The sequence below is a fragment of the Apodemus sylvaticus genome, chromosome 3 (genome assembly GCF_947179515.1).
Source record: "Apodemus sylvaticus chromosome 3, mApoSyl1.1, whole genome shotgun sequence".
Lineage (NCBI taxonomy): Eukaryota > Metazoa > Chordata > Mammalia > Rodentia > Muridae > Apodemus > Apodemus sylvaticus.
The window spans coordinates 99,355,916-99,380,877 of record NC_067474.1 but is presented as its reverse complement, the minus strand read 5'-3'; the positions used below and the strand labels follow the sequence as shown (position 1 = coordinate 99,380,877).

General features: G+C 39.7%; 1 protein-coding gene across 1 annotated transcript in view; it reads left to right on the top strand.

The window, feature by feature from the left end:
• The window catches only part of Saxo1 (stabilizer of axonemal microtubules 1), a 39,580-nt gene extending 15,301 nt beyond the window's left edge, over window positions 1-24,279 (top strand). The window contains exon 3 of the mRNA XM_052176721.1: window positions 23,276-24,279. Within this exon, the coding sequence (XP_052032681.1) occupies window positions 23,276-24,279 (1,004 nt within the window). The remainder of the gene's footprint in view (window positions 1-23,275) is intronic.
• Window positions 24,280-24,962: the final 683 nt, after the last annotated feature.

The following is a 24,962-nucleotide window of genomic DNA, read 5'->3' as shown; positions in this document are numbered from 1 at the left end:
TACAGGTAGATGCCGCATTTCAGGGCGGCCTGACGTGTGGTGGGTTGAACATGTGGTTTGTATTCAGCGAGATGGTTCCTGCTAAGGCCCCTAATGCTTTCAAGATGCTGATAGAGTCATTAATGGCTCTTGGAGAGAGATTAGATTTTCAATTAAAATGAAGCCAATTTTGAATAGCTAGTTGGTAGTATTACTGGCCTAAAATAAACTTAGGAGTATGCCTGGGGGGTAGGAATATCGGTTTTCTGGAATGGTAGAAGTTTAGGAAACCTCTTCTCCCCAAAAGCAATGATAAAACTTGACAAAGTGGTAAAATTAACTGTTTTGAGACTCTGGAAACCAACCAAAGGCACAGGACATATTGAGTGCCAGCACTTATTCAAGAGATGTGATTGACTTCTGAACAGTGGGCGTGGATGGGGTTTATTCTGGAGTGGCTCCTGTCAGCTCACTACCCTCTTCCCCAGTTCCATGTGTGCAGTAGCTCTGCTGGAGCAGGGGAGGAGATGGGGAGGGGAAGAAAAAGCAGCAGCACTGTTAGAAGGGCCTGCGTTGATGTAATGAGAGTTTTGACAAAAAAGGAGTTACGTAATGGGAAAAACCATTCCGAGATAACAACTCGTGTGACCAGTCCTCGGTTTATGGGAACAGTGGTGGCAAAGGCGATGTATGAGAACTTTCGGAGGGAGATGCACTCAGAGGGACTTGATAAGCTCAGCTGTAGCCTGGCTATCTGAAGGGTTGTTTTTGTAGGCCAGGCTGTGTGCTGTCTCAAAAGCCATCAGAAGAAGGGCCTTTCTAGTCACTCAAGTGCTCTGACTGGATGTGAGGCTCATATCTGTGTGTTAGAGGCATGAAAAAAGAGGAAAAGAAAAAAAGAAAAAAAAACCAGTTTGGATTTGTAAAGCACTTGATCTCTGTACTCTCTAGCTCTCCCTGGTGATGCACCTCACTGATTTAAGGTACGTGAGTTGAACTTACCGTCAGCTGCTGACTAACTACTAAGTTATGGAGGATGAATCTCAGGAAGTAGACTTAACAGGCAACACATCAGTGACTACACACTGCAGAGGAAAAAATTATAGAAAGGGAGCAAGGGATTCCAAATAGGAGGAAAGATAAATCCTAAAGGAGGGAACACATATTATCTAAGGCACTACTTTGTCTCTTACAGAGAGCAGGGGGAGAGGGAGGGGAGGGGAAGGGGAGAGGGAGAGAGAGAGACAGGGAGAGACTTGGGCCAGGGATTGGCACTATTAGGAGGTGTGGATTTGTTGGAGTAGGTGTGTCACAGTGGGCATGGGCTCTAATATCCTAGTTCTAGCTGCCTAGAAGCCAGACTTCCACTAGCAGCCTTCAGATGAAGAGGTAGAACTCTCAGCTCTGCCTGCACCATGCCTGCCTGGATGCTGCCATGCTCCTATCTTGATGATAATGGACTGAACCTCTCAACCTGTAAGTCAGCTCCAATTAAATGTCTTTATAAGAGTTGCCTTGGCCATGGTGTCTGCTCCCAGCAATAAAACCCTAACAAAGACACTCATCAACTAACAAGTACCAATACAGGGAAATCATAAAGAGTAAAATAAAAGATCCAGAGTTGGATAATAACTAATTTTTTTTTAAACTTAAGAAGTTTACCAGCATGGTTGAGTTGATAGAAGCATCAATGAAACAAAGAAAGGTAAATAAAGTTTATTCAACCTGAATATAAAAGAATTAAAAAATAAACAGTAACTAAGAGATTCAAGAAACCCATCAAGATTAGCAATATACTCATACTGGGAATGTACCCACACAAAAAAGAAAGGGATAGAGGGCAATTAAAGGGTGATTGCAGAAGTACCCCAAACTTGTGAAAATTTTACCTGTACAGTCAGGAGGCCCTATGAAAATAGTATAAACATGAAGAGATTCTTGCATTATTGTCAGACTAGAAAAAAATAAAGACAAAGATTTGGAAAGAACCAAAGACAACCATCTCATCACACAGAGGGAAATGAGGTTCCTATCCAGGGTCACAGCAGATTTCTCTTCAGAAATAAAAAAGAATGAGATGATCAGTAAGGTTGACATATCGAAATGCTAAAAACCATCAAGACTTTTTTATTAATTATTTTTTATTCGATATATTCTTTATTTACATTTCAAATGATTTCCCCTTTCCAGGATCTCCCCTCCCCGAAAGTCCCATAAGCCTTCTTCCCTCCCCCTGTTCCCCAATCTACCCCTTCCTGCTTCCCTGTCCTGGTATTCCCCTACACTGCTGCACTGAGCCTTTCTAGGATCAGGGGCCTCTTCTTCCTTCTTCTTGGGTATCATTTGATATGTGAATTGTGTCTTGGGTATACCAAGCTTCTGGGCTAATATCCGCTTATCAGTGAGTGCATACCATGGGTGATTGGGTCACTTCACCCAGGAGGACATTCTCCAGTTTCACCTACTTGCCTAAGAATTTCATGAATTCATTGTTTTTAACTACTATAGCTAAATAGTACTCCATTGTGTATATACACCACGTTTTCTGTATCCATTCCTCCATTGAGGGACATCTGGGTTCTTTCCAGCTTCTGGCTAATTTAAATAAGGCTGCTTTGAACATAGTAGAGCATGCGTCCTTATTACATGCTGGGGAATCTTCTGGTATGTGCACAGGAATGGTATAGCAGGGTCCTCCGGAAGTGTCATGCCCAGTTTTCTGAGGAACTGTCAGACTGATTTCCAGAGTGGTTGTACCAGATTACAACCCCACCAGCAGTGGAGGAGTGCTCTTCTTTTTCCACATCCTCGCCAGCACCTGTTTTCTCCTGAGTTTTGATCTTAGCCATTCTGGCTGGTGTGAGATGAAATCTGAGGGTTGTTTTGATTTGCATTTCCCTGATGACTAAAGATGTTGAACATTTCTTTAGGTCCTTCTTCACCCTTCGATATTCCTCAGGTGAAAATTCTTTGTTTAGCTCTGTTCCCCATTTTTAATAGGGTTATTTGGCTCTCTGGAGTCTACCTTCTTGAGTTCTTTGTATATCTTGGATATTAGCCCTCTGTCGGATGTAGGGTTGGTAAAGATCTTTTCCCAATTTGTTGGTTGCCGTTTTGTCCGATTGAGTGTCCTTTGCCTTACAGAAACTGTAATTTTATGAGGTTCCATTTGTCAATTCTTGATCTTAGAGCATAAGCTATTGGTGTTCTGTTCAGGAAATTTTCCTCTGTGCCCATGTGCTCAAGGCTTCCCCAGTTTCTTTTTGTGTCTGGTTTTATGTGGAGGTCCTTGATCCATCTGGATGTGAGCTTAGTACAAGGAGATAAGAATGGAACAATTTGCATTCTTCTGCCTGCTGACCTCCAGTTAGACCAGCACCATTTATTGAAAATGCTATCTTTTTTTTTTTTCCATTGGATGGTTGTAGCTCCTTTGTCAAAGATCAAGTGACCATAGATGTGTGGGTTCATTTCTAGGTCTTCAATTCTATTCCATTGATCTACCTGCCTGTCACTGTATCAATACCGTGCGGTTTTTAACACTATTGCTCTGTAGTTCTGCTTGAGGTTGGGGATACTGATTCCCCCAGAAGTTCATTTGCTGTTGAGAATAGTTTTAGCTATCCTGGGTTTTTTGTTATTCCAGATGAATTTGAGAATTGCTCTTTCTAACTCTTTGAAGAATTGAGTTGGGATTTTGATGGGGATTGCACTGAATCTGTATATTGCTTTTGGCAAGATGGCCATTTTTATTATATTAATCCTGCCAATCCAAGGATGGAAGATTTTTCCATCTTCTGAGGTCTTCTTTGATTTATTTCTTCAAAGACTTGAAGTTCCTGTCATATAGATCTTTCACTTGTTTGGCTAGAGTGACACCAAGATATTTTATACTGTTTGTGGCTATTGTGAAGGGTGTCATTTCCCTAATTTCTTTCTCAGACGGTTTATCCTTTGAGTATAGGAAGGCTACTCATTTGCTTGAGTTAATTTTATATCCAGCCACTTTGCTGAAGTTGTTTATCAGCTGTAGGAGTTCTCTGGTGGAGTTTTTTGGGTCACTTAAGTATACTATTATATCATCTGCAAATAGTCATAATCTGACTTCTTCCTTTCAAATTTGTATCCCTTTGACATCTTTTTTTTGTTTAATTGCTCTAGCTGGAACTTCAAGTACTATTTTGAATAAATATGGAGAGAGAGGGCAGCCTTGTCTAGTCTGTGATTTTAGTGGGATTGCTTCAAGTTTCTCTCCATTTAGTTTGATGTTGGCTACTGGTTTGCTGTATATTGCTTTTATTATGTTTAGGTATGGGCCTTGAATTCCTGCTCTTTCCAAGACGTTTAACATGAAAGGATGCTGAATTTTGTCAAATGCTTTTTCACCATCTAATGAAATGACTGTGTGTTTTTTTTCTTTGAGTTTGTTTATATAGTGGATTACATAGATGGATTTCTGTATATTGAACCATCCCTACATCCATGGGATGAAGCCTACTTGATCATGGTGATTGTTTTAATGTGTTCTTAGATTTGGCTTGCAAGAATTTTATTGAGTATTTTTGCATCAATATTCATAAGAGAAATTGGTCTAAAGTTCTCTTTCTTTGTTGGATCTTTGTGTGGTTTTAGTATCAGTGTAATTGTGGCTTCGTAGAAGGAGTTGGGTAGTGTTCCTTCTGTTTCTATTTTGTTGAATAGTTTGAAGAGTATTGATGTTAGGTCTTCTTTGAAGGTCTGATAGAATTCTGCACTAAAACTCTCTGGTCCTGTGCCTTTTTTGGTTGGGAGACTGCCAATGACTACTTCTCTTTCTCTAGGGGTTATGGGGATGTTTAGATGGTCTATCTGATCCTGATCTAACTTTGGTATTTGGTGTCTGTCTAGGAAATTGTCCATTTCCCCCAGATTTTCCAGTTATGTTGAGTATAGGTTTTTGTAGTAGGATCTGATGATTTTTTTTTGAATTTCCTCAGTTTTTGTTATTTCTCCCTTTTCATTTCTGATTTGGTTAATTTGGATATTGTCCCTGTGTCCTCTGGTTAGTCTGGCTAAAGGTTTATCTATCCTGTTGATTTTCTCAAAGAACCAGCTCCTGGTTTTGTTGATACTTTGTATAGTTCTTTTTGTTTCTACTTGGTTGATTTCAGCCCTGAGTTTGATGATTTCCTGCCTTCTACTCTTCTTGGGTGTATTAGCTTCTTTCTGTTCTAAAGCTTTCATGTGTGCTGTTAAGCTGCTAGTGTATGCTCTCTCCAGCTTCTTTTTGGAGGCACTCAGAGCTATGAGTTTTCCTCTTAGCACTGCTTTCATTGTGTCCTATAAATTTGGGTATGTTGTGCCTTCATTTTCATTAAATTCTAAAAAGGTGTTGATTTCTTTCCTTATTTCTTCCTTGACCCAAGGTGTCATTGAGTAGAGCATTGTTCAGCTTCCATGTGTATGTGGGCTTTCTGTTGTTTTGGTTGCTATGGAGTACCTTTATTCCATAGTGATCTGATAGGAGGCATGGGATTTGTTCAATCTTCTTATATCTGTTCGGTTCTGTTTTGTGACCAATTATATGGTCAGTTTTGGAGAAGGTAACATGAGGTGCTGAGAAGAAGGTATATTCTTTTGATTTAGGATGAAATGTTCTATAGATATCTATTAAATCCATTTGGTCCAAAACTTCTGTAAGTTTCACTGTGTCTCTGTTTAGTTTGTGTTTTCCTGATCTGTCCATTAAGGAGAGTGGGGTGTTGAAGTGTTTCCCACAGTTATTGTGTGGGGTGATATGTGTGCTTTAAGTTTTAGTAAAGGTACCTTTATGAACAAGGGTGCTCAGAACATGTGCCTTTAATCCCAGCACTCGGGAGGCAGAGGCAGGCGGATTTCTGAGTTCGAGGCCAGCCTGGTCTACAAAGTGAGTTGAAAGTGGTTGAAAGTCTATTTTATTGGATATTAGAATGGCTACTCCAGCTTGTTTCCTGGGACCATTTGCTTGGAAAAATGTTTTCCAGCCTTTTACTCTGAGGTAGTGTTTGTCTTTGACACTGAGATGCGTTTCCTGTATGCAGCAAACTATTGGGTCTTGTTTATGTATCCAGTCAGTTAGTCTATGTCTTTTTATTGGGGAATTGAGTCCATTGATGCTAAGAGATATTAAGGAATAGTGATTGTTGCTTTCTGCTAATTTTGATGTAATTTTTATGTTTGTGTAGTTATCTTTTTTTTGGGTTTGTTGAAAGAAGTTTAATTTCTTGCCTTTTCTAGTGTGTAGTTTCCCTCCTTTTGTTGGTGTTTTCCATTCATTATCCTTTGAAGTACTGGATTTGTGGAAAGATGCTGTGTAAATTTATTTTTGTCATGGAATACCTTGCTTTCTCCATGTATGGCAATAGAGAGATTTGCTGGATATAGCAGTCTGGGTTGGCATTTGTGTTCCCTTAGGGTCTGTATGACATCTGTCCAGGCTCTTCTGACTTTCAGAGTCTCTGGTGAGAAGTCTGGTGTAATTCTGATAGGTCTACCTTTATATGTTACTTGACCTTTTTCCCTTACTGCTTTTAATATTCTTTCTTTGTTTAGTACATTTGGTGTTTTAATTATTATGTGATGGGAAGAATTTCTTTTCTGGTCAAATCTATTTGGAGTTCTGTCGGCTTCTTGTATGTTGATGGGCATCTCTTTCTTTAGGTTAGGGAAGTTTTCTTCTATAGTTTTGTTGAAGACATTTGCTGGCCCTGTAAGTTGGAAATCTTGACTCTCTTCTATACCTATAATCATTAGGTTTGGTCTTCTCATTTTGTCCTGGATTTCCTGGACGATTTGGGTCAGGAGCTTTTTGGATTTTTCATTCTCTTTGACTGTTGTATCAATGCTTTCTATGGTGTCTTTGGCATCTGAGATTCTCTCTTCTATCTCTTGTATTCTGTTGTTGGTGCTTGGATCCATGACTCCTGACTTCTTTCCTAGGTTTTTTATGTCCAGAGTTGTTTCCCTTTGTGATTTCTTTATTGTTTCTACCTCCCTTTTTAGTTCCTGGATGGTTTTGTTCAATTCCTTCACCTGTTTTGTTGTGATTTTTTTTGTAGTTCTTTAAGGGCTTCTCCCTGTTTATTTGTGTTCTCCTGTATGTCTTTAAGGGAGTTATTTATGTCCTTCTTGATGCCATCTATCAGGATCATGAGCTGTGATTTTTAAATCCAAATCTTGCTTTCCTAGTGTATTGGGATATACAGGACTTGCTGTTGTGGGCCAGTTGGGTTTGGATGGTGCTATATTGCCTTGATTTCTCTTAGTAATGTTCCTAAGCTTGCCTTTTGTCATCTGGTTATCTCTGGTGTTAGTTGGTCCAGCTGTCACTGGCTGGTGCTTGCTCATCCTGTTTGCCTGCAAGCCTATCTCAGCAACCCTGGGTGACCTGCTTTCCCCTGGCACAGATTGCTGTGGTATTGCCCAGTTCCTGGATGCAGGTGGGGCCCTGGCAGACCAAGTCCCAAGTGATCTTATACTTGGTGTTCTTGTGTTCCTGGCTGTAGCAGCACTCTCAGTCACAGGAATGAAGATGGTGGCCTCACCTCTAAATGAGGGACTCCCTCTAACTGCAGGACTCCCTTCAGGGCAGATGTCTCCTTGCAGGGTAGGTGCACAGATGGCTGTGGCACTGCCCAGCTCTTGAGTGCAGTTGGAGCCCTGGCGGGCTGTATCCCAAGTGATCTTATACTGGGGATGGGGGGATGAGGGGGTGGGCAGTGATCTCTGTGTACTTGGCTACACCTGTCTGTTCAGTCACAAGAGCAAAGATGGAGGCCCCTTCAAGAATTTTATATTGACTGTTTTGTTTTTGTTTTTATTTTTGTTTTTGAGTTTGTCTGTATAGCCCTAGCTGTCGTGGAACTCACTCTGTAGACCAGGCTGGCCTTGAACTCAGAAATCCCCCTGCCTCTGCCACCCAAGTGCTGGGATTAAAGGCATGCACCACCACTGCCCGGCATACTGACTATTTTTTATGCTTCTGAAGTGGAAAGCAAAATGATATCTCCCGATGAAGACAGAGAGGCCCTATCTTAGAAAGTTCTTAGATGAAACTGTTAGCCTCAAAGTAAATGATGCCAGACAGAATGCAAGTCTACATGGAGATAGTGCTTATAAACATAACTTTGAATATATGTCTCTATACAGATATTTTTTTGAGACGGGTCTTGAACTGGCCTAACTCACTATGTTTCCTAGGCAGGTCTTAAACTTGCAACAGTCCAACCATTCTCCTGCCTCAGTTTCCCAAATGTTAGTATTAGAGATATAAGCCACCACATTCAGCTACTTTTTTTTTTATTCTTTATTTTTAATAGTCAACTCTATAACAAATTATGAAATGTGGGAGTTAATTTTAAGAAGGTAAGGATGAGGTGTGTAACATTAGAAAGTCAATTAAATCCAAACCTCCCACCTGCCTTAAACTGAACAGACACAAACCACAGAATGAATCAACCACATAAACCAAATGCAAGCAGATTAGAAGGGAGACAGGAGAGCTGGCACAATGGTTCAGCAGGAGAAGGTTCCAGTACCAAGCCTGGAGTTGGTCTGAGTTCAATCCATCACATGTGTCCCACAATAAATAAAAATAAAAATGCAATTAAAATTTAAAATAAGGATGAAATTATCTATTTTCAGAGAATACAATCCTGTGGATACATCTGGAGAGTCTTCAAAAACAAAAAGATAAATAGAACTAATAAATAAGGTCTGTGGAGATGGCCTAGCCAGCAAAGGCACTTGCCACACAAATCTGGGGACCTGAGTTTTACCCTTGGGTCTTATGTAAAGATGGAAGGAGAGACCAAGTCCATAGAATTGTCCTCAGACCTCCACCTCTGCCATGACACATGTGCTCGCACACACAGTACACATGCCCATAGGAATGATAGTACTAAATATCAAGAAGTGATGATGCATTTGTTTGTCATGTCAATCTTGAAGAGTATTACCTAAATTAATTTCATTTCTATATATTGGTCCTGACAACCAGCATGGAATTGAAAAAGACATCTGTGGGGCCTGAAAATACAGCTTGGTGGTAGGGAGTGTTAGATCATGTTCAAAGTCCTATGTGTGATTCCTAGCATCATTTATACATAGAAAATGTTACGGAAAGAAACAGTTCTCCATGCTGAGGAAGTAGCTTGTGGCAAAGTGCTTTCCTGCTGAAGCATGAGGACCTGAGGCCAGCTCCACAGCTCCTACCTAAAATGCCAGCATAGTGGTGTGTGCCTGTAGCCCCAGGGTGGGGTGAGGTAGGAGAGATGGGGGTCCTAAGGCCTCCCTGGTCTACTGGTCCAGCCCAAGTAGTTAGTTCCAGGTCTGGGGAGAGAGCCCATGTCCAGGAAAATAAGGTAGAGGGCACTAAAGGAATTCAGTGGTATTGGCTTCTACCCTGCCCATGTACATGCATGGATGAGTGTACCACACACACAGAAACCAAGTCTTCAACAGCTTAAAGACTATTTAATAAACTGAAAGGATAAATGTATGAGGGATGCATTGAAAATTAAATATAGAGAGAAATCAGGCTGTAAACGAATGGTGAAATATTCTGTATTCATGTGAATTTCATTAAGGTGAAATGAATTGTTTCTACTTAAAATGTTGATGTTGTGTTCTACTGTGTGTATGTGTGAGCATGGGTATATGCATTTGGGAGTCAGTTCTGTTCTTCCAGTGTAGATTTTAGGGATAGACTCAGGCTTGCCTGGCAAGTGCTTTTCCCTGCTGAGCCCTCTTGCTGGCCCATTATTTCTAAATTGAGCTACACACTCTTTACAATGGCTTAAACCTTTCAGCAGCATTTTAAAAAATAAATGGGCAATACAATCTAAATCTTACACATGAAATTCAAATAAACCAGTGAGTAATTTTATTTTATTTTTTTAAGATAAGAACAAAGTTTAATTTATACTAGCCCTTAAAAACTGTATTGTAGAGCTGTGGTGCTGGGGAGACTGTTGTCATGGAGACAGATGTGATGTCAGTGCCCTTGAGCTGGAAGGACAAAAGCAAGCCACCAGGAAAGCCTCATGCCAGGATGGCCAAGCAGTGCAGCATGGAAACCGGGAATATTTTCTGTAAGTGGTGTTGGGACAGGCGGATAGCTGCACACAGGAAGATGCCCCATACTGGAAAAAGAGGGTTGAGGGTGTAGCTGGGGGCACAGCCACTTGACTGGCATGCATATAGCCCAGGATGCCCAGCACTGCAAAGATGCAATAGAGTTAAAAGACAAGAAACGTAAATGTAATTGCCCCCAAAGACAATCTGAGAGAAAGGAATAAGCAGACCTTCAATACAATAATGTGACAAATTCCAATGCCTAATTCTCCAAAAGATGCCACAAAGGCACTTTAACATTACTACCCTACATATCAAATAATAGTGATAGACTATTCCATCAGCGACGACAAATATACTTAAAAATGTGTGGAATTTTCTTCAAAATAGACCATATTTTAGGTTATGAAGATATTCAAATAAAATTTAAATAGAAAAATATCTTGCTACTGCTTTTTTACTTATGTATGTATTTTATTTTTTAGACAGTGACTCATTGTATAGCTCTGGCTGGCTTAGAACTTGCTATGTAGACCAAATTGGCCTTGAATGCATAGAAATCTGCCTTTCATGGCCTCCTGGGTACTGGGATGAGAGGCCACCATGCCCAACATATCTTTTATCTTAGCAGATTTTAATGTAACAAAACTAAAAATCAAAAGCAAGAGCAACTATAAAAACGGGGAGATTAAACAGGACTGGTTGGATCATTAAAGAAATTAGAGAAGTTAATAGATTTCTGGAATCAAATGAAAATGGAGACACAGCATCAAGATCTGTGGGAACCAGCCAAGCACATTCTAACAGGGAGCTCTGTGACTGTGCATGCTTACATGAAATCAGGTTTCAACCACAAATGATGCAACAGCTGTATGTCAAGAAGCAAAAACACTCCCCTAACCTTCTCAAAACAAAATAACAACAACAAACAAAACGATGAACCAACCACCACCACCACCAGCAACAAAAACCAAAAACCTGGGATGAAAATCAGGAAGAAGTAAAACTATACCTATTTGCAGATGCTAGGATTATATAATTTTAATAACTTAAAGATTCAAACAAAAATACTTTTAGGCCCAGAATGTTCCACAAAGTAGTAGAATACAAAATAAACACTAAAGAAATTGTGGCTTAATACACTCACAATAAACCTGGTAAAAAATAAATCAGGAAAATAGTCCCATTTATGAAAGCTTTAAAAAGAATAAACCAAACCAATGAGCAGAGAGACCTTTACAGAGAAATCAATAACATATCGAGGAAACTGAAGCGCATCTGTGAGATGGAATGGCTTCCTATGGTCATGGATCAATGGAATTCACATTGCTAAAATGGCTACCATATCCGAATACCTGTGACCACCTTCTCAGAATTTGAAAAAGAACTTCAATGAGTATGGAAGCACAGCATACTTGAGTAGCTGAAATGGCCCTAAACAAGAGAATAAAGCAGCAAGCATCTCAGTACCTGATATCCATCACACTATAACCACAGGAGCAGAATCCAGCATTGTCTAGGCATCAAAATAGACACGTTAACCAATGGAGCAGATAGAGATGAACACCCAGAAATGAGTCTAAGCACCTCTGGACACTTGATTCTCAACAAAAGTACAAAGAAAAATGTATCCTAGAAAAGTGTTTAAACAAATTATGTTGTGAAAATTGAATATTCACATGCTAAAGATTGTCTCTCTCTAATCTCTCTCTCATAGAAAGATTTTCAAAACTGATGGGAGACCTTATAAAAATACCAAAAACTTTGAAAACATCAGGATAAATACACTCATTCTCAGCTGTGACTGAATGCCTGACAAAACAACTTATAGAAGATTTGCAAGTACAGTCTCCATCATGATGGTTTTATACTCAAAGTGGTGTACATGGTTCATATGGTAGTTCTGTCTTCAGTCTTTTGAGAAGCCTCCATCTTGACTTCCAGACTAGCTGCACAAACTTAAATTCCTACCAGTAATAAACAGAGGTTCCTCTTCTACAACCTTGCCAGTGTTTGTCATTTGTTTTCTTGATAATATCCTTTCTGCCTATGGTGATATGGAATCTTAAAAGTCTGGATTTGAACAATGGCTAAGGATATTAACACTTTAAAAATATCCACTTTATTTATTCCTTTGCAAATGTTCTATTTAGTTCATTAATCAATTTATTGATAAGATGATTTACTTATTTGATTTTTAATTATTTTGCAGTTTATATACTAGATAATAATCCCCTGTATGATATGTAGTCAATAATGAATTGTGTGTGTGTGTGTGTGTTTGTGCGCGCACGCACGTTTTACTCTCTAGGTTATTACTTTACTCTGGTGATTGTTTCCTCTGTTTCTTGGAATCTTTTTAGTTTATATAATCCCCTTTGGCAAACAATAGAGTTGTTTCCTATGTCCTTGAGGTGATGGTTAGGATATCCTAGTTCTTCTTGCCTTTAGGCTGAAGTGTTTTGTTTACACTTTCTGTTAACAGTTTTCAAAGATTAAAGTTTACATTAAGGTTTTTGATTTCTGTGCAGGTTGAGAGATGTGGATTTCATTTCATTCTTTTGCCTATGGAAATCTGGTTTCTCTAGCAGCATTTGTTGAAAGGACTCTCTCTTTTCTCCAATGCATGTTTTTGAAAGCTTTGTCATAAATGCACATGGTTATGTGCATTTATTCTTGGGTCTTCTATTGTATTTCATTGGTTGGCAGTTGTGTTTTTGGATAAGCACCATGCTGCTTTTTGTCATAAATTTCTCTATCTTCTTTATGAATTCCCCCCCCCCCCCAATTAACATGCAGTGGTCTTTTAATCTCATCTAATTTTGAGCTGTGGTAATTTTATCAGATATCAGAATAACTACACCAGCTTGCTTTTTGGTTGGGGTTTGCTCCATAGATTGATTTTCATTCTTTGACTTTCAGTCTCTATATCTTTATCAATAAGGTGTTGTTCTTGGAGACAACACAAAGTTATATTACTTTTCTAATCTTGTAGTTGAGGCCAATTACATCTAAAATTATTGAGAAATGTTTACTATCTCTTGGTGAGTTTTTTCTTTTTCTTTCTCTCTCTCCTTCCCTCCTCTTTCTATCTTCCCTGTTTCTTTCTATCTCTCTCTTCTTTCTTTATATATATATATATATATAAATTTTTTTTCTTCTGTAGCCTAGGCTTGCCTTGAACTTGTTATGTAGGTAAGGATAATCTTGAACTCCTGACTGTCTTGCTTACACCCCCAAAGTGTAGGCACCAGACTGGAAACACCATGCTTGGCTAATTTCCACAATTTTGTTGATTGTTTTTCTGGTTGCTTGAATTTTTTTTCTTGACTCTGTTCTGCATTAGTATCAGGGGATGCTGGCTTATTCTGTTGGACATGTTAGACTTCTCTCTAGCTTTGTAGTTCATCTTAAGAAATTGATTTCTCTGATCCATGATTGAGACTGTATTTATTCTCTCAATATGTAGTATTCCTTTAACTCTTCTGCAGTGGTATCTGTGAACTCTCTTTAATTTTTGTTTGTTTTGGAGAAGCCTTATTTCTTAAACTAATTCTAAAAGATAATTTTCCTCTATATAGTACGCCTGGTTGACCATTACTTACTTTCATGGGTTGAAGTGTGTCTGTGCTTAGAAGGTTTCTAGCTTTGAGTTTTGCTGACCATAGAACTGATGTTATTCTTGCTGCCTTTGTGAGTTGGTGTTCTTCTCTCACTAATATTGTTTCATTTCTTTGTTTTTTTGTTTTTGACAACTTGACTATATAATGTCTTGGGGATGTAGTTCTTTTGGGGCTTTAAATGCCTCTGGTTTTTGAATGTGCATCCCTCCAAAGTTTGGAATGTTTTTTTGCTGTAATTTCACTGAATTGTTTGCATATTCCTAAGTAGTAAAGTGTTTGGCTTCTTCTATCATATGGATTCTTAGGTTTGTTCCTCATGATCCTATCTCAGGAAATTGTGAATTTGTGCTCAAGCTTGGAAATTATGCTCATGCTGATTTGTTTATTTGTTCTTATTGACATTTATTTGATTATAGAAAAGTTTATTTTTATTTATGTAGGTGTAAGTCTCTCTTCATGTGTGGTTGCCCATGGAAGCCAAAAGAGGGAGTTGGTGCCTCTGGAGATAGCTACAGGTGGTGGTTGTGAGCTGCCCGAGACAGGTGCTGGGAACTGAACTCTAGTTCTCTGCAAGAGCAGTAAGCACTCTTAAGCATGGTGCCATCTGCTTCTCCAGCCTCCTTATTGGTATGTCAGTGCATACTTTGTCCTCCATATATTGTATTGTTTCTTTCATTTGGCTGAGTCAGTAGGTAATAGTTTTCCTCTGCATTCTTTAATTCACTGAGTTTTCATTTTCAATATTTCCTTTTAAAGGAGAATCTCAATTTACTTGCTGAATTTTTTCTTCTTTGTTCCTGACATTTCCTTCACTACTTCTGCTTTCCTCTTCTATTTTGCTGACTTTTCTACCATGACTTTTTTAAAATCTAGAGTCTAATTGAATTCATCTACTTGTTTATACCCTTCCAGGTCATTGATAAACTTTTATCATAAAATCTTAAAAATTTGGCATTTTATTTATTTCAGTTCAATAGTTGAGTTATGACTTTCTGGAGAAGTCATCTCAGATCGATTTTATTTTTCATGTTTCTTAGGTTTCTGTGGTGTGTATGTCTGATGGTTTGATATGACTTCTGGATTTGTGAGTTCTTCATACACAGCCTCCTTTTGGGGGCTTAAGGTCCAGAACCACTTAGTGAGGAAGAAGCAAACCGTGGCGACAGAAAAAACAACCAAGCACAGCAGATGCCTAAACACATGCATGTCACCAACAATTATAGGTGTGAGGATGGCAGCTGCTGGGTTATGTGCAGTTAGCAACTCTCCAGGGTAGGAGTGATAACAGTAAAGGAATGAGGTAATGGAAGGAAGGAGAAGGAGCCAGGGGAGAAGCAGCAGCAAGCTTGAATAGACAAAGGTAGAAAGAAGACAGGAATGGAGAAGAGGGAAAGAGAGAAGAGGAGAAAAGAAGAAGGAATTAGAAAGGAAAAAAGGTAATCATGAAAAGATTTCCCAATAACAAATTGTTCCAAGTCCATCTGCCAGAGGGGGAATAACAAATGGGAATGTAAGAGTTGTAAAATGGTCAGGGCTAGCCTGATGCCTCAGTGGTTAAGAGGGTTTGCTGCACTTGCAGAAGCACATGGCAGCTCACAGCCACCTGTAATTATAGTCCTGGGTGTCTAACTCTCTGGGCCAGCACGGCTCCTGAACACACATGGTGCACATAAACATACAGAGACAAATGTGTACACATAACTTAAAAAAAAAAAACAAACCAGGTATAGTAGTGCACGATGTTAATCTCAGCACTTGGGAGACAGAGGCAGGCACATTTCTGTGAGTTCTAGGCTAGTCAGGCCTACAAAGTGAATTCCAGTACAATCAAAATGCACGCTCCCCATTTAAGTAAAAGAGTAAAAGAAGTCAAATTATGGTAAAGTAAAAATACTACTAAATGCACAGATGGGGAAAAGCAGTAAGCACAGGGGATGTGAACATGAAGAAAAGGGTTGTTGAAGAATAGAAAAAAATGCAGAAATGAAATGAGATGAATATTTAAATAATAACAGCAAAACAAAACAGTTTGAAAAAATACAACAGTCAAATCTCTTTAAGCATATAGTAATAAAAAATAAGTTGAGGTATGGGGGCATCTTCTTTCTGGGATTGAGAACTGGGGGGCAATATTGATAAAGAAGTTAAGTTTCCTTCAACTTGAATTTCAGTCTTTCCTTTGGTTTATACCACTGCATCGAGTTTCTGTAGGACACAGGTTTGATGTCTGTCAAACTTGTTTTTACACTAAGTCTTCCTTCTTTGAGTATGAGGAGTCTCTGCACACTTAGTTTTGTATTGTATTCTGTAGCTGGGCATTTTCTTCCCTGTGAGAACTGGTGACTGTGTTAGTTGAAGGGTATCTCCCAGTCATGTTGGGGGCATGGAAAGCAGGCACAGTATTGTGACGATGTAGGTGGCATACTTCTCAAACTTTGATGGCCTCTCACAGGAGGGAGTGTTGCTGGGCACACATGCATACCCCTGACAAGGAAGACTTCTTGGCCTTTACAGCAGGGAAGACAGGCAGATAGGTGACCCTAGACTTTGATGCACTTGCTGCCCTCAGGCTCAGAGTTATCACCCTTCAGAGTATCTCTGTTGAGGAGGCCTGCTTGTGGTCACTGAGGGAGGGGCTGTCTTTCTCGTGTGCTTCCTAGCCTGAGCTAAGCTTCCTTGGCTTGTACCTTTTAGTCAGTCTGTTCCCCATCCCTCACCTAGGGACTGAGGCAGGCCAAACCGAGGCTTTATTTATTTATTTATTTATTTATTTTCAGAATTCCATCTTTTTTTTATTGAAAAGGGAAGTAAAACACTTTATAATAAAATTAAAGATTTACATGGAAAATATTTCAGATAAAATAGAAGAGATACATAGAAAAACACGTTAAAATTGACAATTTTCATGGAAAATTAAAGAGTAAAGTAGTACACATAAAACATTGCTGAATTACTTGAAATATGAAATAGAAACATTTTATGATAGAATTGAAGATTTATGTGGAAAATAGTTTTGATAAAATTGTAGAAAAATGTAGAAAAACATGTTAGAATTGAAGATTATCATGGAAACTTTTATATAGATATAATAATGGTAGGCATAAAAGTATTCCTAAGTTGATTGAAAGTGGCATTATAAACATTTTCTGATAAACTTGAAGATTTACATGGAAAATATTTCTGATAAAATTGAAGAAATATATAGAAAAAGATGTTAAAATTAAACATCATGGAAATTATACAAATAAAATGATAGGCATAAAGATAAATCTAAGTTGGTTGAAGGTGGAATTATAAATATTTTCAGATAAAATTGAAGAGTTACATGGAAAATATTTCTGGTAAAATCCAGGAAATATATAGACAAACATGTTAAAATTGATTATTTCATGGAAAATTTTACATATAAAATGGTAGATATAAAAGCTTTTCTACATTAATTGAAGGTGGAATAAGAAACATTTGTGATAAAATCAAAGATTTACATTGAAAATGTTTCTGATGAAATAGAGGAAATATATAGAAAGACATTAAAATGGAAGATTATCATGAAAAATAATGCAGATAAAATGGTAGACATAAAAAACATTACTAAATTAATTAAAAGGGGAACTCCAACCTTTTCTGATAAAATTGAAGATTTAAATGAGAAATATTTCGGTTAGTCTTTGTTTTTTTATTGGGAAGTTGAGTCCATTGTTGTTGAGATATTAAGGAATAGTGATTGTTGCTTCCTGTTATTTTTGATGTTATTTTTATGTTTGTGGGGGTATCTTCTTTTGGGTTTGTTGGAAGAAGATTACTTTCTTGCTTTTTCTAGGGTGTAGTTTCCCTCCTTGTGTTGGCATTTTCCATCAATTATCCTTTGTAGGGCTGAATTTGTGCACAGATATTGTGCACATTTGGTTTTTATCATGGAATATCTTGGTTTCTCCATCTATGATGATTGAGAGTTTTTCTGGGTATAGTAGCCTGGGCTGGCATTTGTGTTCTCTTAGGGTCTGTATGAGGTCTGCCCAGGATCTTCTAGCTTTCATTGTCTCTGGTGAGAAGTCTGGTGTGATTCTGATAGGTCTGCCTTTATAAGTTATTTGCCCCTTTTCCCTTATTGATTTTAATATTCTTCTTTTGTTTAGTGAATTTGGTGTTTTGATTATTATGTGCCAGGAGGAGTTTCTGTTCTGGTCCAGTCTGTTTGGAGTCCTGAAGGGTTCTTGTATGTTTATGGGCATCTCTTTCTCTAGGTTAGGGAAGTTTTCTTCTATAATTTTGTTGAAGATATTTAATGGACCTTTAAGTTGAAAATCTTCACTCTCATCTATACCTATAATCCTTAGGTTTGGTCTTCTCATTGTGTCCTGGAGTTCCTGGATGTTTTGGTTACCAGCTTTATGCATTTTGCATTTTGTCTGTTGAGTCAATGTTTTCTAGGTATCTTCAGCACCTGAGGTTCTTTCTTCTAGTTGTTGTATTCTGTTGTTGATGCTTGCATCTATGACCCCTGAATTCTTTCCAAGATTTTCTATCTCCAGAGATGTCTCAGTGATTTCTTTATTGTTTCTACTTCCACTTTTAGGTCCTGGATGTTTTTGTTCAGTTCCTTCACTGGATTGTTTGTGTTTTCCTGTAATTCTTTAAGGGATTTTTGTGTTTCTTCTTTAAGGGCTTCTGCCTATTGGCCCATGATATCCTGTATTTCATTAAGGGATTTTACCTGTTGACTGATGTTCTCCTGTATTTCTTTAAGGGAGTTATTTAAATCTTTCTTGAAGCCCTCTATTAGCATCATGAGATATGATTTTAAATCTGACTCTTGCTTTTCCCGTGTGTTGGGGTATCTGGGACTTGCTGTGGTGTGGGAACTGGGTTCTGATGTTGCCATGTAGCCTTGGTTTCTGTTGGTATGGTTCTTGTGTTTGCCTTTCATCATCTGGTTGTCTCTGGCTGGAGTTTGTTCCTCTTGTGGGCCTGTAAGCCTGTGTGTCCTCACTTCTCTGAGTTCAAAAGTGAAAGCACTGCTGGGAGATCACTCTCTCCTGGAGGGTTATGCACAGAAGGCTGTGGAGTCTCCTGGCTCCCTGGTGCAAATGGAGGCAGGAAGACTTCTGTCCCAGCTGCTCCACTGCTCTTAGGACCTGTGTGCTCCTAGCTGGTCCTCTCCAGAGAAAAAGTGGAGATCTGAGCACCTCTGTGCTCAGAAGTGAAAGCTCTGCTGGGGGACTCTCTCCTGGCAGGCTATGCACAGAAGGCTGTCCCAACTGAGGTTTCTTAACTAGTAGATATTCCTGGGCTCCAGGATAGCTAGTTTTGCACAATGGGTTTATCTTTCAGCTCATGGCTGCCCTCTGCACCATGTGACTTGACAAAATGAAATTTCTTTCTGTTGCTGACTGGAGGAGCTGTAGTATCATCAGCACTTGTAACTGTATCAAGACTCCTGATGGCTATGAACTTGTCTCGAGGCCAGGACAGATTTGGCTTCATCTGGTTCATCTGGCTTCCTTTGGCTTCTGAGGTATATGTCCTTCCCTTCATGGAACTGCTGGGCCAAGGCTAATTTTGGTTTCCTTCTCTGCATGGTGGTATAGCTTTGGTTCTGTCTTTATTTAGTATCCTTTGGATTCTTTTGTAAGTGTATAAAGCCTTTCCTTGATTGAATCTCTTTGTGATAAAGTCTATTCTTCTCTGTACAGATCTGCTAATCAGAAAAGCCTAGAAAGGATTAGACACTCCACCCCCATTGGCTCTAATGCTTAAGGCCTATTCCCAGTGCTCTACACCTGCCAACATGTCCTTCACCCCACAGCTTCCACAATAGCACCACCAGATAGAGATACATGAAGCTCTAAAGCAGAGGTTCTCAATCTGTGGGTCACAAATTCTTTGCGGGTCAAAGAACCCTTTCACAGGGGTCACCTAAGACCATTGGAAAACACAGATATTTACATAATGATTCATACCAGTAACAAAATTACAGTTAAGGATAATTTTATGGTTGGGGGTTCACCACAATATAAGGAACTGTATTACAGGGTCATATTATTAGGAAGGTAGAGAACCACTACCCTGGAGCATATCATACCATAACAGGGTAAGTATAACAGGATCAATGGTGAATTATATGCATGTATGAAATGGTTGCAGTGGAACCCAGTGTACTATACAATCAGTATGTGCTGAAAACAAACCCAAAATAGTAGCATTAAAAAGAAAAACAATAAAAACCCAGAAATGTGTAGTGTTACAAAGGTTCATAGGTGGCTTGTTTTGTTATGTAAATTATATTTCTAAAATGCTGTTAAAGTTATGCCTGTGGCCTTCACTCCTATTGATTACATTAAGTCCAAGGCTCCTGGAAAGCTGCAGTTGGTCACTTGTCCCAGGTTGAAAGAGAACTTGTGGATTCAGAGGGCTCACTAGGATTGTTCCTGTGACTCTTTAGCTTGGTAATGAAGAACAATGGAACAATACCAGCCTCCGTTGTGAGCCAGGCATTATGAAAGGAAAGGCATATTGGATATTAGCCCTCTATCTGATGTAGGATTGGTGAAGATCTTTTCCCAATTTGTTGGTTGCCGATTTGTCCTCTTGATGGTGTCCTTTGCCTTACAGAAACTTTGTAATTTTATGAGGTCCCATTTGTCAATTCTTGCTCTTAGAGCATACGCTATTGGTGTTCTGTTCAGAAACTTTCTCCCTGTACCGATGTCCTCAAGGGTCCTCCCCAGTTTCTTTTCTATTAGCTTCAGAGTGTCTGGCTTTATGTGGAGGTCCTTGATCCATTTGGATTTGAGCTTAGTACAAGGAGACAAGGATGGATCAATTCTCATTCTTCTGCATGCTGACCTCCAGTTGAACCAGCACCATTTGTTGAAAAGGCTATCTTTTTTCCATTGGATGTTTTCAGCCTCTTTGTCGAGGATCAAGTGGCCATAGGTGTGTGGGTTCATTTCTGGATCTTCAATCCTGTTCCATTGATCCTCCTGCCTGTCACTGTACCAATACCATGCAGTTTTTAACACTATTGCTCTGTAGTATTGCTTGAGGTCAGGGATACTGATTCCCCCAGATTTTCTTTTGTTGCTGAGAATAGTTTTAGCTATCCTGGGTTTTTTGTTGTTCCAGATGAATTTGATAATTGCTCTTTCTAACTCTGTGAAGAATTGAGTTGGGATTTTGATGGGTATTGCATTGAATCTGTATAGTGCTTTAGGCAAAATGGCCATTTTAACTATATTGATTCTACCGATCCATGAGCATGGGAGGTTTTCCCATTTTTTGAGGTCTTCTTCCATTTCCTTCTTCCAGAAAACCAAACAACCCTATTAAAAAATGGGGTACAGAGTTAAACAAAGAATTCTCACCTGAAGAACTTCGGATGGCGGAGAAGCATCTTAAAAAATGCTCAACTTTATTAGTCATTAGGGAAATGCAAATCAAAACAACCCTAAGATTTCATCTTACACCAGTCAGAATGGCTAAGATTAAAAATTCAGGAGACAGCAGGTGTTGGAGAGGGTGTGGAGAAAGAGGAACACTCCTCCACTGCTGGTGGGGTTGCAAATTGGTACAACCACTCTGGAAATCAGTCTGGTGGTTCCTCTGAAAACTGGGCACCTCACTTCCAGAAGATCCTGCTATACCACTCCTGGGCATATACCCAGAAGACTCCCCACCATGTAATAAGGATACATGTTCTACTATGTTCATAGCAGCCCTATTTATAATTGCCAGATGCTGGAAAGAACCCAGGTATCCCTCAAGAGAAGAGTGGATGCAAAAAATGTGGTATATCTACACAATGGAGTACTATTCAGCCATTAGAAACAATGAATTCATGAAATTCTTAGGCAAATGGATGGAGCTAGAGAATATCATACTAAGTGAGGTAACCCAGACTCAAAAGGTGAATCATGGTATGCACTCACTAATAAGTGGATATTAACCTAGAAAACTGGAATACCCAAAACATAATCCACATATCAAATGAGGTACAAGAAGAAAGGAGGAGTGGCCCCTGGTTCTGGAAAGACTCAGTGAAACAGTATTCAGCAAAACCAGAATGGGGAAGTGGGAAGGGGTGGGTGGGAGGACAGGGGAAGAGAAGGGGGCTTACGGGACTTTCGGGGAGTGGGGGGGCTAGAAAAGGGAAATCATTTGAAATGTAAATAAATTATATCGAATAAAAAAAATTAAAAAAAAAAAAAGAAGAAAGGAAAGGCAGTGTGTGTGGTGCTTACTTCTCCGTTGCTCTCAGCTGGCCTTTTAGTCTCTGAGCTGTCCTGAAGATTTGGGATAAAGTGGCTTCAGAAAGTGTCTGATGCCGTATCTGCTCCTCCAGTGCACAGTTCTTTTGGGCTGAGTCCTTTCATCTTAACCATTTTAACTCACGACAGAGGTTCCTCTTAAGATGAGTATCCCTGGTAATTCTTTTTCAATACACACACACACACACACACACACACACACACACACACTCTTTTTGTTTGTTTTTCTCTGTGTAGCCCTGGATGTCCTGGAACTCACTCCGTAGATCAGTCTGGCCTTGAACTCAGAAATTTGCCTGCCTCTGCCTTCCCAGTGCTGGGATTAAAGGCATATGCCACTACTGCCTGGCTTCTTTTTTTGTCTTTATTTAAAAAAAAATGTAGTGCCCTGCTGTGACTTGGGGACATTTGGAAGCATGGCTGTGGAGTCAGTTCTATGACTTAAATTTTTGGGCAAGTTCTTAAGTTTCTCTGAGATTGTCTTTTGATTGTTTCTGAAAAATAGAGACAATCACAATTGTCATAAAGGATGACTTGAAGATGTACAACTGGCGTGCATTTAATGTTCTCAAGAGTGGAGTAGGTTTGGCTATGGCTTCTGAATCTGGGTTTGGACCCATGCTTTTTTTTTTTTTTTTTTTTTTAAATTTGAATCTGTGTATTTCTCGGCGCTCCTGCTTCTGCATTTATAAAGTAAGTATTTTGATAGTATATGTTTCATTAGTGGATTGTGAAGAGAAAAATGACTAATATACAAAGACCTAAGGATGAGGCAGCTGTGGCAAGTTTGTTTTTAGGCAACATCATATACTCTTACTCCTTGGAGCGGTGTATTTGGTGCATATGGATTAGACATGAGTAGTTTTTAGTAGCTACTCTGACCAAGTAGACCTGATTGGCTTGGCTGGTTGATCATCGGTGGTAGGCTGTGAGTCTCTGTGTTTCTGCACAGAGTACATCTTTTCATGCACTCTGACATGGAGAGATGGCCCTTGCCTTGCACAGGTAAAAGCTGCCTTTGGGTCAGACTTTTCTGCTGGAGTAGGTTCAGTAGACCCTAGGTCTGTAAAATCTCTGTGCATGGCATTGTGCCATACAAGGGGAACGTTGGTAGATTTGTCTCTCTGCACAGCAGGCTACAAGCATCATGATATTGAAATAGCAAGCGTATGCACAAGATGGTAGCAGGGATTTTCTTTGTTCTGTTAGGCCAGAGATTTTCATTAGAAATTGGTTTGTGGCTTTAGGGCCCTTTAAAACACATGCAAGTTAGGAGACCTGATTGATCAGTGATTACTTCTTCTTTAATTTCAGTTGATTATTTACCCTGGAACCAACCAAGACGGGAGCTTCTTCGTCCGCCACACAAATACCGGCCAGAGTCTGCCAAGTTTGAAAACAGAACCACACATCAGGATGACTATACCATGAAAGGCCTTGTGACTACTGTGAGCTGTAAGCCCCCAGACAAGCCAAAGCTTTACAACATCCCCTTGGAAGATTTGACTAACTACAAGATGAGTTATGTGCCCCACCCCGTGGAGAAGCGCTTTGTTAAAGAGGCAGAGAAATTTATACCCTGTGATATCCCCTTTGAGAACCGGACCACCCACAAAGAGTCCTTCAGAGGCCTGCTAGGGGAGCCTGCCAAGAGCACAAAACCTCCAGCCAAGTTCCCTGTACATGATGCACCTTTCGGGAACATCACTGAGGTTCAGGAGAAATTCCAAGCTTGGCCAACGCCCCAGAGAGTTCCCAAAGCTCCCGTCGAGTATGTCCCTCCTGAGGAGAAGATGGATCTTCTGACAACTGTGCAGACCCACTACAAACACCTCAAGGGTAGTCCTGCTATAACTTGCCGACCCGTGCCTTCTGTTAAGAAGAGCGGCCGCTTTGAAAGCTCCACCACCTCCAAGGATGACTTCAAGCAGTGGGCAGCCGTGAACACAAAGCCCATCAGACCCGTTCCCCACCTGAACTTGCCTGTTGAGCCTTTGGACTGCCAGACCACCACTAAGACGTGCTATGTGGCTCATCCGCCTATCATTACTGAAAACTACAAGCCCGCCTGGATTGGCCCTCGAAGAAACATCCCTGTAGAGGGTCAGACTACTTACTCCATTAGCTTTACCCCCAAGGATCTGGGCAAGTGCCCAGCATCATACATGGAGCCCCCGGGCTATATCTTTGAGGAAGTGGATGCTATGGGGCACAAGATATATAGGTCAATTTCTCAGACAGGTTCTAGGCAGAACAGCTCTATTTCCATACACGATGCAGAGAAGCCTGGTCAGAAGGAACTAGAAATGTCAGCTTGACTTTGAAAAAAAAATTAAAACCTGCAAAATACCTTTAATTGCAGACAACTAAAAATTATCCATTGAAGAAGACTTTCCCAAAAATGAAAAAAAAAATTAAAATACCTCAGAGTGAAAAAAAAATCATCACCGATTCCAGGATATTTGAATAACATGAGAATCACTTGAATAAAGGAAAATGACATGTACTCATTGGCTGATTAACCCCCTGTAGCCCTCCCTCTACTTTATCTCTCTAACCCTATCAGGTCCGTTTTGTTCATGGAATCAAGGATGATCTCAGTGACATTTCTGGGATCTTGATCTAATTTAATTATTGTATGAATGGACATTAACCTTTGCCAGGTTTGAAGTGCCAAAGAATAAACTTTATTTTGGGGCATTGAATTTCTAGGTTTGTTTGTTCACTCTTATGTGCTTTCTATACAGATAGTAGTCTACCTGGGACGTTCCCATACTCCATCCCAGCGAAGACAGGGGTTCCTTGGGCTCAATCTGGGGCTGTGTTTGGGTTTTCTGTTTCTAGGTCTCCTTCATAGGACATCTGCCTACTCCTTTCCCGACATACTAGCAAGGATATGGATGTCTGATTGGGTGTGGTTCTTGTCAGTCAAGGGCAAAGAAAGGAGGTCCTGTGGGAATTCTATGTCTATGTGGACCTGTCTGACTTCAAGTGTAGGCTC